We start from the raw sequence: 14,745 nt of genomic DNA, 5'->3' as shown, positions 1-14,745 counted from the left end.
TGTTTGACCCTAGAAGCATTTGGAGCTCAGCCAAGAATGCAAATACTTTTCGGAGGCTGCAGGAACTGTGGGATAGCTTCAGTCCTCCAGTCCATGACCGTCCATTTGATTCTTTGGCTTTCCATTACGCTTGTCACGCTGCAGTGCGCTGAGTCCCTGCTATGGCGTCTGTCTGGAGATTTTTAAAAAAGGATTCTGAATTTCATCTTCTGTAACGGAGCGCTGATAGAACGGATTTGCCTGCCCTTACAGCGATCACATCCGCATGGTCCGTGCTGGAGCTCTTTCTTTATTTTGATTTCGGACTGCATCGCCACCCGTGCTGATCGGAGCTCCACGCTGGGCAAACAGGAAATATTCAAAAGTTCGCGGGGCTTTTCCTGTCTACCTGACCACTGCATCCGAGTTCAGATTGCGGTCCAGAGCGGTCACTGCTGCACTGTGGGATAGCTCCCGGAGGCCAATACCGTCGATCAGCGTCCACACTAACCCTAATCCGATATGTTAAAACCGATACTAGCGTTACTCCTCTCGTTAGGGAGGAGTACAGAAACCGGTTTAAAGAGCCATTAAAATCGATATATGGTGCCTCCTAGTGTGGACAGTTGTGGCGTTAAATCGGTTTTACGCTCCTAAAACCGGTTTAAACGCCTAGTGTAGACCAGGCTTCACAATGCTTTGCTAGTAACAAGTAGCAAACCCCTCCGGGAGCTTTAATCACTCACCACAACAGCAGGTGGAGCCCCACACCCAGCTAAATTGCATGAAGGGATCCAAAGCCTCTCATGAACCACACAGAGAAAGGCACCAGCCAACTCCCCCCTGCAGGTCCCCAGCCTAGGATCCCAGAGCTGTATCATCTTGCCTTGGTCAGAAGCCTGACCAATATAAGTTTATTACCCAGTCCACCCCTCCCTCAATGTGAAGAGGACATGCACCAGCTTTTGTACAATAAGCGGAGGTTCCCCAGAACTTAAAGCAAAATATACTGTTTTTGGTAAAATATAAAACAGGTTCATTAGCTACAGAAAGATAGATTTTAAGTGATTGTAAGTGGTAGGCATAATATGATGTCATATATAACACAACAAACGTCCTAAACCCAATATCCCTTTCTAGCCATCTGTGTGCAGGAGGGTCTCATGCAGGCCCTGTGTACGGGTTGATTCTCCCTTATCTTGAGCTGGAAAAAAATGGTCAAAGACTGCAAATAAATTAGCTCCTTGCTTTTTAAAAGCTTCCAGTCTTCTCTGTCAGGTAACTCCCTTGCCAGTCTTGCCAACTTCCCCAGGTGACTCCAAGGCGTCCTCTCCTGTGACAAACCAGGTCTCCTGGTTAGGAACTATCTTATTGTCTAAAGCAATCACATTTCAGTGGTTCAATATTTTAAGTCAATGACCCTCTTTTGTTGTTAGCCACTAGTCTTTGGAATGTCATCTCAACAGGGAGGCAAACGGGAGGCAGAAGCCTGTACATTCAAAATTGAGTTTGGATCTTGATAAAGATACATACAGACAGTTCATGATCTCACACAGAATTCATTGATTACACAGACAGATTCTCAATTTGTCATAGATTAATTTCATTGTATGCGTGTGTGTTGGAGAAATATTGTACAAAAATGTGGTAATTGAATAGAGGAAATAAGAGGACATGTGACTTAGTTAATTATAAGATTTAAAAATGATGACTAAATAATTATAACATGCATACATTTTATAAAGGTAATTTCTATAAGTACAACACAAAATGCATCTAAGAACTAATTACAAAGGCTGAAATCTTTATCATGATTATATGTAAACAAAAAAGGCAACTATCTGTATAATATTTTTGTTAAAACAAATACTTAAACATTGAAAGCAAAATGTGTAAATGATAAAAATAAAATAAAAGAAAGTCCAAGCAAATGAAATTATATTAAAATACAGCTGATGAATATATTAAAAGTATTTTATGAAGAATTAAAAGCTTCAATAAGTTTTTATTTTAGCCAGCTCCTCCTTTTAATATAATAATTTATTAAGCATTAATAGGAAACTTGTTACAATCATGTACGTTTTCCTCATTTTCAGTTTTCAAGGCAACCTTCCCCTGTCATTCCTGCTCTTCAGAACAAGTCCTTACAGAAGGATGAGAGGCCTCCTTCTGTTGAAAGCCATATGTCTTATTACACGCAAGTATGATTCTTATATTTCAAACTTAATAATTAGTGTACAAGTGGTAGTGTGTGAAAATATCAGTGACCAGTTACAGTTTTGACAGATCAGTGCAAATAATTTGTGATGCACTTGCCATAGCCTGTGACATTTGGTGTGCAAACTTTTTGAATATTAAAGTATTTTTTTAAAATCATCTGCTCTGTCTAAATTCTTAAATGTATTCTGGATATATTCTTTCTGAAAGGGTCAATACCACCCTTCTATTTTATGTAAGATATATAGACAATAACTGAGATGATGGAACTGACATTCTTCTGAACTGACATTTGTTATAAGTTCTCAAGTTCTCCCTTGCATCACAGAATCACAGAAATATAGGACTGGAAAGGACCTTGGGAGGTCATCTAGTCCCTGCACTGAGGCATGACCAAATAATCCTAGATCATCCCTGTCAGGTGTTTGTCTAACCTGGTCTTAAAAACCTACAATGATGAGGATTTCACAACATCTGTCCCCCAATCTTCTTTTCTCAAGACTAAATATGCCGGTTTTTTTAAAACCTTTTATCATTTTTGTTGCTCCTCTCTGGACTCTCTCCAATTTGTCCACATCTTTCTTGAAGCCTGTGCCCAGAACTACACTCAGTGCTCCAGCTGAGGCCTCACCAGTGTTGAGTAGAACAGGGAAGTTACCTCCCATGTCTTACATACAGCATTCCTTTTAATAGACCCCAGAATGAGATTAGCCTTTTTTGCAACTGCATTAGTTTATCTGCTTTTAACCTTCTGATACTTTTCAGCAGTACTACCACCTTGCCAGTTATCCCCCTTTTTGTAGATATGCATTTGATTTTCCTTCCTAAATGTAGTACTTTGCACTTGTATTTATTGAATTTAATCTTTCTGAATTTAGACCAATCCTCTAATTTGTTTTAGTCCTTTTGAATTCTAATCCTGTCCTCCAAAATTCTAGCAATCCTTCCCAGATTGGTGTTATCTACAGATTTTATAAGAATACTCTCCATTCCATTATCCAAATCATTAATGAAAATATTGAATAGTACTGGACCTAGGACAGATCCCTGCAACCTCACCTATGTCCTCCCCAGTTTTACAGAAAACCATTGATAGCTACTCTTTTTAAGTATAGTCTTTCAATCAGTTTTGCAGCCACCTTATAGTAATTTCACCTAGACCACATTTCTCTAGTGTGCATATGAGACTGTCATATGGAACTGTATAAAAAGGCTTACTAAAATAAAAATATATCACATCTGCAGCTTTCCCCTCCCCCATCCAAGACCAATAACCGTGTCAAAGAAGGAAATTTAGGTTGTCTTGGCACCCTTTGTTCCTGACAAACCCATATTGACTATTTCTTGTAATCCCACAATCCTCTAGATGCTTACAAATTGATTGTTTAATAATTTGTTCCAGTATCTTTCCAGGTATTGAAGTTAGGGTAACTGGTGCATAATTCCCTGAGTCCTCTTTGCTCCCATTCATAAAGATAAGTTCTATGTTTGCCCTTCTTCAGTCTTCTGGGATCTTACCCATCTTCTGTGAGTTCTCAAAGATAATCACTAATTGTTCCGAGATTGCTTCTGCTAGTTCCTTAAGTACCCTCAAGTGAAATTTCATCAGGTCCTGCTGACTTCAAGACATTTAATTTATCTAAATATTCTTCGACCTATAATTTCACTATTTTGGCTTGTGTTCATTATCCCTTGTTGTCAATATTAATTTATCTTTTTAGTCAAGAGTGACGCATAATAGGCATCACTCCTCAGCCTTCTTGATGTTGTCTGTTGTTTTCTTTCCTTTCCTGCTAAAGAGCGGTCCTACATTTTTCTTCATCTTTCTCTTGCTTTTATTTCTAGAACTTCTTCATATTGCTTTCTATAATCCTTGCTAGGTATAACTCATTTTGTACCTTAGGCATTCTGATTTTGTTTGTGTTTGCTTGTGCTGTTCTTTTGTACTCATCCTTAGCAATTTGTCGATGTTTCCTCTTTTTTGTAGGATTCTTTTTTGATTTTCAGGTCAATAAAGAGCTCCTGATGGAGCTATATTATCTGCTCTCTCAAAGAAGAACTTGACATTAGTTTTAATGGTTGAGGTAACACTTATCCCTGGAGCGATGGTTGCTTTTGTATCCATGTCTCTCAAGGTATAAAGAGAACTGAAAGTCTTAAACTAATTCAGTGTTCAATAGAATATATTTTACATCAAGAGCTTGGATGCATATTTTCCTGTACAGATAAGTTATTTCTTAACAGGTAATATCACAGTTTCCTCCTTCACATCTGTCACGGATGCTCTTGCACAGTTCTGGAACAGTCCCTGGGAGGACTCTTTCAATGTGTCAACACCGTTAGGGTCACATTCTCACCAGAGCAAGCTGCTTGGCTTCTCCGCCTCCTGGCGCCAAACCTCAGAGCCTTCAGCATCACTACTTCTTGCCAGGAGCTCTCTTCAGTGAGTCCACCTGAGTGGGACACCTGAGGGAGAGTTACACACCCAACGGGGTGCGGAGTGACTCTCAGCCAATGTTGTAAAAGCAGGAAGGTTTATTAGATGTCTGGAACACAGTGTAGAAAATCCTTAGTTAACATGGAGAACAGAAAGTTACAGCATAGTCCATGTGGGTCAGTTCCAGAGCCCTCAGCGCCTCTTGAGTCCCAATCCAGAAGCTTCTCTAACAAGTTCTCTGGGACAGGATCTGTCTTTTATTCATAGGTTTGTGCAGCACCTAGCACAGTCGGGCCTTGGTAGTCCTTGATAGGGACTTCTAGATATTACCACAGTACAAATAAATGATGTTGGTGATTTTAGTATGTATTTAAACAGCAGATTTTTTTAAGAAATAGAGATTACTAGAGACTATCAGATTCTCATTCTCTCTCCCTCATTCTGCCAGTAGTTTCAGTATGATCAGGCACCAGATATTTTTAGGTTCAGTACTTTTTAATTTCTCATCTGCCTGAAGTGCTTACTTACTGTTAAGTATGAAAATGACACATTTGTTATATTTGTTAGGATATTCCACAATCCAGGGTTCCGTCTCCTCCAGTCCCAGCTAGAAGAAACCAGATGCGTGCATATGGTTGGTATTCTCTTTATTCCATGATAGCATAACTAATATACACTTAATATATGTTAATCTCCTCTTTCTCTGTTGTCTTCTTTTCTGATATTGACTGTAAGTATCTTGTGGAGAGAGAAACTCCAGACACTTTTAGATCCCAAAGATATCAGCAAATACTTTTATTTGAATTTTTTCTAACAAACATTTTTTTCACATACCCTCGTGGAAAAATTATTGATCTTTTGTTTTCGGATATTGGCAATTATATTTGAAAATCACCCTTAATTTAAAGAAGTTTACTGTGCATCAATAAGAGTGTTCTGTTTTCAACAGAAGTCTCATGTAAGAAAATGCATTTGTTTGCATGGTATTAGTATTAATCATGTGTCTGCTTTAGGGTAGTACATGATATGAGTATAACTAGGGCTACTGTTATGAAATAAAGAAAATTAATTTGTGCTGGTTATAAGGAAATTTTCTTGGTAGTGAGATTGGTTAGACCAGTGGTTCTCAACCTTTCCTGATGACTGTACCCCTTTTCAGGAGTCTGATTTGTCTTAAGTATCCCCAGTTTCACCTCACTTAAAAACTACTTGCTTACAAAATCAGACATAAAAATACAAAAGTGTCACAGCACACTATTACTGAAAAACAGCTTACTTTCTCATTTTTACCATATAATTATAAAATAAATCAATTGGAATATAAACATTGTACTTACATTTCAGTGTGATACTTGGGCCTGTTTTTACTTGTGAGCCTTGTCTCACAAGTCCTGCCGCCCGGGGCTGAAGCATGTAACTTAGTTTTGTGGGGGGGGGGATGGCAATTGCCCTACTTGTCACCTCCTGATGCCAGCCCTGCCATTTGCAACCCCCCTAAACCCATCCCATGACCATTCTCGGGGCTGCAAGCCTCAGGTCGAGAAACACTGATCTAGATGAGTTGAGTACCCCCTGGAAGATGTTTGAGTACCCCCAGGAGTACACGTACCCATGGTTGAGAACCACTGGGTTAGACAGTGGGATTGTCTTCCAGTACAAGTGCTAGAATCCTTATTTGGGACAGTTGCAACTACAGTGAGCATAGCACTCCAGAATTACTGTAGGGAACAGTCCTCCACTGGCAGAAGTAGACTAGATTATCTAATAGTGAGTAGGGCTTTTCATTTGTGATTTCTGTCGTTCTTGCTCCCAATACATTTTTCCATTTATAAACTGTATATTTTCTGATTGTTAATCTTGGATGCCTCTTACAACTCTGTAATCTGTTCCTTGGGATGTCTCTAAATATAAGCTCTATACTAATTTAAAATGTATAAAAGGCTGCATCTTGATCATGTTGATATAATCACTAGTACTGTAGTTGAAAGCCTGTGCTGTTGCATGGGGGTAATAATAAAGTCATATTTGTAAAAAAGCCAATAATGGCTGAGAACTTAAAAACTGGACCATGATAGACTATGAATCCCAGTGATGGGATTGAATCTAGTGATATTCTAAATATAAAGAGCTCTCAACAATGCTTGTAGCTTTTTCCCTCTCTTCACACGGACTCAACAGACATTCTAGTCTTCAGAATGATGTTTGGGGTTATTGTATGTGCTGGTTATGTTCTGAGAGTGATTGTGTTGATTTATGTTTGGGGGGATTGTACTGGGACTTTTGTGTTGGCTTGTGTGCGTGACAAATCAGGGGTGTGTGCTGCTTGAGGGACTGTGTTTTGGGGTTATTGTGTGTGCTTGTTGTGTTGTGTTGTGCTGGCAGTTTTGAAGAACCGTGGCAATTGGGCCAGGCAATCCACCATCTGTGCAGTCTCCATCATATAACCAATGAAATCGTTGAATGCAAATTAGCGGTATAGTAAGGGTGGTTGGTTGAATTACTTCTGGTATCATAATGGTCTAGGACTCTTGGCATGGCATAGATACATGCTTTGCTGTGGCATGTGTGTAATTTGTACAGTCAGAATGACTGGATACTTAAAAATTGGACAGTAACAGACTTCAAAACCCAGTGGTGATTGAACCTGGTAGTATTCTGAACAAGAAGGGCTCTTGACCATGCTTATAGCTATTCCCATAGCTTTGCACTGACTCTACAGACATTTTAGGTTTCAAAGTGACACACAAACTGACATTCCTGCATTTTTATTATATGTATTATCTTAGTTTTAACAACAATCACCGTATTTTTACACTTTAGATTTCTGAAGTGGCCAAAACAAATAGTGTTCCTCTATAACTTTTTTTTTTTAAATTATCTATGTTAAATTCCAGAGGAAAGAAAGAATGTGATAAATGAGCTGTCAGAGATGAGGAAACAGCTCCGAAGTGAAGAGCGGCGACTTCAGGAACAATTGCTCAATGTAGCCAGTGATGATGATGTAGCCATTACAAGGTAAGATTTTTTAAACACACACTTCTAAAGCCAGTTCTCGCACTATGCCTAAAGCTATATTAACCTGCCAGAAGACACTTGAGCAAAAACAAAAATATGAAAATACACCTCTACCTCGATATAACGCTGTCCTTGGGAGCCAAAAAATCTTACTGCGTTGTAGGTGAAACCATGTTATATTGAACTTGCTTTGATCCACTGGAGTGCGCAGCCCCGCCCCCCCGGAGTACTGCTTCACCGCATTATATCCAAATTTGTGTTATATCAGGTGGCGTTATATCGAGATAGCGGTGTAGTTACGGGATTAAACTTGCATACAAAATGTTCAAACTCTTTTATAATACAGCATTACATTGTTGAGCATAACACCCTGCAAAATGCATAATTTAGGGTGTTCTGTGGCCCATGCTTACAGGATGGGGAACTCTATCCTGGGAAGCAGTGAATCTAAAAAAGACTCATGGGTCAGAATGAATAATCAGCTGAACACGAGTTCCCAGTGTGTTGTGGCCAAAAGGGCTAATGCAATCCTTGGACGTATAAATGGCAATATCTGGCAGGATAACAAGGTTCTATTACCCTTGTATTTTGCTCTGGTGTGACCACTGGTGGAATACTGTGTCCAGTTCTGGTGACCAAAATTCAAGAAAGATGTTCTAAATTTCAGAGGGTTCAGAGAAGTGCCACAACAATTAAACAGTTGGAAAATATGAGCTATAGTGAAAGACTCAAGGAGCTTAATCATTTGAGCTTGTCAAAGAGAAGGTTAAGGACTGACAGGATCGTAGTCTCTAAATACTTATGTGGGGAAAAGGACGTTTTGATAATGAAGGGTTTTTCAGTCTAGTAGGCAAAAGTATAAGAAGATCCCATGTTGGAAGATGAAGCAAGACAAATTTAGATTAGAAATAAGGAGCAAATTTTTAACAATAAGGGTAATTAACCATTGGAACAGTTCACCTAAGGTGGTTGTGGTCGTTCCTTCACTGGAAATGTTCAAATATTGCATGTTTTCTAAAAGATATATGCTCTTGTTCAGACAGGAATTAATTCAGTGAAGTCCAATGGTCTGTATTATGCAGGAGATCAGACTAGATCAGTGGTCCCCAACCTTTTCCAGGTGGTGGGTGCCAGATGACGAGCCACCGAGGACCGTGGCTGGCGGACAAGCATCTGCTGAAATGCCGCCGAGAAGCAGCAACGTCAAGAGGCATTGCCACCGAAATGCCGCCGAAGTAGTGTCATCAAGAGGTGTCGCTGCCAAAAATCAGTGGCATTTCGGCAGCGGCCCCTCTTGGTGATGCTGCTTTTCGGCAGCATTTCGGCAGCGGCACCTCTTGGTGACGTGGCATTTCGGCGAATTTTTGTCCTCCGGCCAGTACACAGGCGCACATAGATGCCCCAGCGGGCACCTCATTGGGGACCACTGGTCTAGCTGATCATAGTGTTCCCTTTTGGCCTTATCTATGAATTTCATTAATATATGCTTTTTCAAAGGAATTATCCAGTTGGTTATTATCTATATCCATTGCTTTCTAAACCTAATATTTTAAGGGGAAAATATAAGTCTCTGATGCCAGCTGGTCTCCAGTTTCCATTTCTTGCAGTAAAGCATGCGTTTACACCCGGAAAATACAACTCCAACATTAGTTCTTACATCTACTGTTGTACATTGCTGATGCTAGTTATCATTTCATCTGAATTTAAATTGAAATAGATTTCTCCTTTTGTATGTCTTAAGTATAGAAAATACTTGACCCAACAAATAGCTTCTTGTATTTTTTGAATTTTATTTTTTGGTTTGTTGACTGTTTACATTCCTTCAGACATACACTAGAATCTTGCTAATTCACATTTCACTAGTCCTTTTTCCTCAGGCCATAATGTGTGTACAAGGCCAGCAGTGTCTGTATAATAACCTACTGCTGTTGAGAGAGACGTTGTTATGAATACTTCATTACAAAAATATAGCACAGAACATTTACTAGTGTACTGTATAACTATACTAACATAAATTATTAGAACTGCACTGGTTAAGTAAATGAATTTTGCATTATCCTTCTTTTATGTTTTGATTATTTGCAAATCTCATCACATAGTAATCATAGGACCATCCAGCTCATTTCCATGTCATCAGTGTGAACTTAATGGGTTTAGATACCACACTGCTTCCATTTGTAACACACAGAGAAATTTAATTATTTTAAAAACTGTCTTCAAATTTCAAATAGTTTTATTCTTTGACTGGCAGGATACAATATCCAAGTAATAGTGTTCACTTGGAGTAATACTGAGTGACATGTTCAAATAAGTTATGAATGGGGAACTGTTACCGACACTGAATGTTTGGTTTACAAACTTTTCAAGCAGGAAAAGAGAGAAAAATGTAATGGATGTATTTGAGATGGCCAGGCTTCGGATGCAAGCTCCAGTCAGGCGACCTTCATCAAAGGGTGCAGCTGACCCTGTCAATGTTCAGAATATCAGGGAGTTCAATGAACTTAAATACAAAGGCAAGTGGATGTTATCCTTTCTGATTGGAGATTTATTTGCATCTCTTAATCATTTCCTAGCATTTAAAAGAAAATTCAGTAATCCTTCTCACAGTTGCCCTTAACACAAACACTATGGACAGGGTCCTGGCCCTCACCGTATCTTCTTTCCTACTGGCATTCTGGTTTAACTAGTGAGCTGAGGAGTCCACTGCTTGCTGCACCATGGCATAAGTAGTATGGCCAGGGAACCACTATATCCAGCTCATTCCTGGCTGCTAAAACAGCCCCTTGGAATGTTTTTAGTGGCATTCTCTAACACATTCTGTGTTGTTTTTGTGGAGCACGTATGTCAATTTGCAGTGCAAAATATTTCGGTTCCCCAAAATGATGATATACTTAACTTCCATTAAACAGGAAAGCATAGGAATGTTTCAGCAGCTTTTTTAATGCACTTGTGTGTGCAATGATCCTTTCACAGGAAGGTGCTGAGAGGTGTTTTTGAAAATCCCAAAGTGGCTTTGGAGCACAAGTCCCAGTGAAAGTCTACAGAATTTGTGCTCTTAAATAATAGAGGCACTTTTGAAATCCCGCCCTCAGTGTCTGATGGCAGTTTACATCTGACATATCTGTGCTTTCTTATTAACCAAAAGAAGTATCACCACAATCAAAATTCACTGTGTCAACCCTTTAATTTAGTTGTTGTCATTACCATAGAATCATTGAAACTCCTAATCCAACCACTACTAACAATCCCAGGTATTTATACATTGTTACGGTCTTTGGGTTTGTTTGTTTTCTGGCAAATTGAAGTTGCTTACAGTTATTTTTTTCATTTGATACACTTTATTGCCGTCTTTGAATTTTTTTTATGAAGTGGTATTTTAACATATTATTACAAGCCATCCACTTTTTTGCCATTATTAGTATTGATGGTCCTAATGCTTTTTAAATGCATGTAGTTCACATTTTTAAAGTAAATGTTTCTGAAATAGTATTGTGATGAAATTTAAAATTCACAATCTATGCAACAGATTCAGAAACACGAGCAGACTTAAGATATATGTACCCCGATTCCCCAAAAGATGATCAAACCTTAGAGATTCAACAGCAGGCATTGCTAAGAGAGCAGCGGAAGAAACTCAACAGAATGAAAATGAGGAGGGATGCAGAAGGTAAGAAAAGAGTGACTTGAGAGAATTAAATGTATTTTTATTGGCTTTGTTTTTGATATAACTGTAATAATCCTCAATTATAGTTTTAAATTTCCTTTAACTCATTGGCTTGCTCTGAAGAATGCATGCAGGTTCACAGTAATTTGTTGTAAAACAGAAAAGGTAAAGCTACTGTTGCAGTTCTATATATTTTAATAGTACATAATAAAGAAAAAGCCAGTCTAGCTGTCTGCATTTCCATTGTTAGAGTGGATGCTTCTCCTTGGTTCTTTGGGAGTAATTTTATTGTGAATTCATGCTTATTTTAAAAAATATAGCAGAAGTTTAGGGCAGTTCCTGTTTCTTAAAATCTAAAGAGTCGTCAATACTTTCCCTTTCTGGAAAGTTGAGTTTGACAGAAGTGACTGAAGATGATCTTCAATCATTAGCAGATTAGTTCTGCAAGACAACAATACTTCCTCACTCAATATAGATAGTTTTGGAAACCAAGAATTATTTAGACTGAAGTTAGTGTAGCTACTAATGTGTCTTTGACTTTTAAACAAGAAATATGCTGAGGATTAGTGAAGACGAAGTTCTGCTGTTTTCAGTCTCAAAACCAGCCATTGTCATAGAAGCCCCATATCAGATGTAGCAACTTAGATAGCCTTACCCTGCAGGTCCCCTTTTGGAGTATTGAAGACAGTGGGGCAGGTCCTCAGCTGGTGTTAATTGTCATAACTCCATTAAAATTCAGTGGAGGATTTGTTTCTGTTTCTTGTTAGGTAAATTAACTTTTTCACCTTCAATAATACAAAACGTCTTTGAACCAGTCATCTGCCATTTCAGTACCTTGGATCTTATCTTCAAAGCCATCAGTGGGTTAGGATGCAGCTTCATAAGTGACCACTTCTCCATTCCATGATGCCCTAAAACAGTTGACCTTCTCTGTAAAAATACAGTTGACAAAGCACATGAGAATTGAAGTCAAATTGTACTCTGAGAAATTTTAGCTGTGGAATGAGCTTTCAGGGTCTGACCACTTTCAGGCAATGTTGCAAAATCCTCCTCAGCATAACTTGGTTAATTGGAAAAAAGAAAGAACGAGAGATACAGATAAAAACAAAAGAGATCCCGATCAGACCTTCCTCTAATAGAGAAGGGAGAAGAGCAAAAGACCTATGAAGTACACTAGAAGCTTTGCTATACAGATCTAATTGACTTGGGAAGCAATTAAATACTACACTGAGGGGCACTATAGAATGCCCTAAGATCACTAGATACATAAAGCTAGAAAGACTAAATTAGTATAAACTTTATGTCCTTCATGGTGGTAGTTTTGAGGCTACAGCCTTCATGAAAGGGGGAAGAAGACCCTACCTGAAAAAGTAGTAATCTCACAAATTCTGCCTCTACACCAAATCTCCACTCACTTGAAATGCCAAAATGAATGCTCCCTGCAGTAGATTGGATACAGGTTATCATAACATAATAATCAGGCTTTGTTGCATACTGTGGATTCAGTGACATCATCTAAATGTCATCTTTCTTTCTTACATATTTTAGTTAGTTCACATTATTGAAATTCATTTCTATCAGTAATGTTCAGAGAAAATGTCCATTCAGGTGAATGGAGCAGTTCTCACCTCTGCCAGAGCTGTTGTTTCAGGATCTCTGAAGACTCAGGTAGACATAATGGCATTTGCTTCACAATTTTTGAGGTTATTTTGCTGCCATAAAAGCTAGATACTTTTTGTTTTAAAGAATGCTCAGATTCTGGAGTGCAAGACGCATTATTACAGGCAAGCTGTTACTTATCTATCTGCCCAAACTTGTCCAGCACAGCTCCTGGGGAGAAGCCCTTCTCATAAAAATTGCAATTTGGAGTTTCTTGCTGACCTAGAGCTCCAGTTGCTAAGAGTTTGGAATAAATGCTAGTAAAGGCTTTAGTATTCCTGCCACTTGTAGCTTTTGTTGGGAAAAATAGTTCTTTTGCAACTGTCCTAGGAGACCTGGATAGTATCTTACTCTACAAGTCTTCCCAATATGAATAAGGGTGACAGAATTGATCTTGAAGGACAAAAGTTGTGTGTTTATTGCGTGATGAGCTAAAAATATGTTATGCATTAATGAGGAAAATGAAGACTATTTCTTGGGTTGGTTCTTTCTGTGACAGGCTTTTCCGATGTTCATGTACACTATAACTTTTATATACCGTATATAAAAAAAAGTATATAAAAATCTTAAGACTTATTGTCTTAAATTGTGACCTTCTTGGGGCAGGGATCTTTTGAACTGTAATATTTTCCCAATCAGATTAAGTTTCTGATTAACAGGCCACATTGCCTTTGAGAAGGCTCTGATTTATCTAGAGGAGTGTGCTTTGCCAGCTATGAAAGACAATTTTGACTCATTCCATTAATTTGAGTACAGATTGTCAATTTAATCTCTTGACAATTATGAATGGATAATGTAGTTTTAAATAACATTAATCTGAACAAAGCCAGATGTTCCCTTTTGCAGGGCAGTTTAGATTGCCAGACAAGTAACTGAACCCTGAGCACAATTCCGGGAAATTTCTTTTTATTGTTAAGCTGCTTCATGGTCCTTGTAGAGGACACTCTCCCCAGCCCACCAATTCTTTGTTCTCCTTTGTCTTATGACTTTCATTGTCCATCTTCTATTTTACACTTACCGGTACTTATAGTCTGTTACTGTCACTTCCTACTCTGTAGTTCTGGGCAAGAGAAATATGTGTTCTTTGCCTTTTTCTCTGTTAATTTTCCAATTTACCTTCCTCAGAGTCAAATTCAGCTCCTTTTTCTCCAGTGAAAATGGATCAGATGTTTTTCTTGTTGTCTCGTTCCAGGGAAAAAGAAATGAGTGAGATATATATAGTATGAAAATTACACTGCTGTTGGCTCTAGAGGCAAAGACCAACCTATTTTCACAGTAATTCTAGAGATTCTGCTATCGTTGCTTGGGGAGCAACAGATTACAAAAAAATAATTATGTGGCTATGATGCAACTCTTCTTTACCTAAACATTTATTACAGTATTTTCCCTAGGTTTTTAAATAAGAGAAACATTTTAAATGTTAGCTGCATTGTAACTTTAGAAACTAACAAATTTCTAAACATATGACAAAAGTAGTTTCAAATACTACACTTGCCCCTGACTCCTGGCAATTTTTGTCATTTTGCAATCTCATGCTTTTAATTGTTTTCCTTTCTCTTCTTGCTGTGTGAGAGAGTCATACAAACAGGAGAGATGAGTGAATAATGTACAAGTGACTTTATGACTTTTTATACTTAGTCTCATTCTTTTTAAAGTTTAACCTTAAGTTACAATTCCCTGGTTTTCTAATATTTGAGATGTTAATCGTACAACTTTTTTTTTTCATTCATTCAACAGTGCTTTGTGAAAATTAACTCCAACTTACCCAAGTTTT

General features: G+C 38.3%; 1 protein-coding gene across 12 annotated transcripts in view; it reads left to right on the top strand.

The window, feature by feature from the left end:
- CSPP1 (centrosome and spindle pole associated protein 1) overlaps window positions 1-14,745 on the top strand; it is a 163,598-nt gene that overhangs the window by 108,272 nt on the left and 40,581 nt on the right. For 10 of the 12 annotated variants that reach the window (XM_045006701.1, XM_045006698.1, XM_045006699.1 and 7 more), the window contains 5 exons: window positions 2,076-2,180; window positions 5,201-5,267; window positions 7,528-7,648; window positions 10,016-10,161; window positions 11,175-11,315. In XM_045006701.1, coding sequence (XP_044862636.1) covers window positions 2,076-2,180; window positions 5,201-5,267; window positions 7,528-7,648; window positions 10,016-10,161; window positions 11,175-11,315 — 580 coding nt within the window. The remainder of the gene's footprint in view (window positions 1-2,075; window positions 2,181-5,200; window positions 5,268-7,527; window positions 7,649-10,015; window positions 10,162-11,174; window positions 11,316-14,745) is intronic. The other 2 variants (XM_045006706.1, XM_045006697.1) reach the window with 1 other exon arrangement.

This window comes from Mauremys mutica, chromosome 2, assembly GCF_020497125.1.
Source record: "Mauremys mutica isolate MM-2020 ecotype Southern chromosome 2, ASM2049712v1, whole genome shotgun sequence".
Taxonomy (NCBI): Eukaryota; Metazoa; Chordata; order Testudines; family Geoemydidae; genus Mauremys; species Mauremys mutica.
This window is presented reverse-complemented; position numbering and strand designations above follow the sequence as displayed.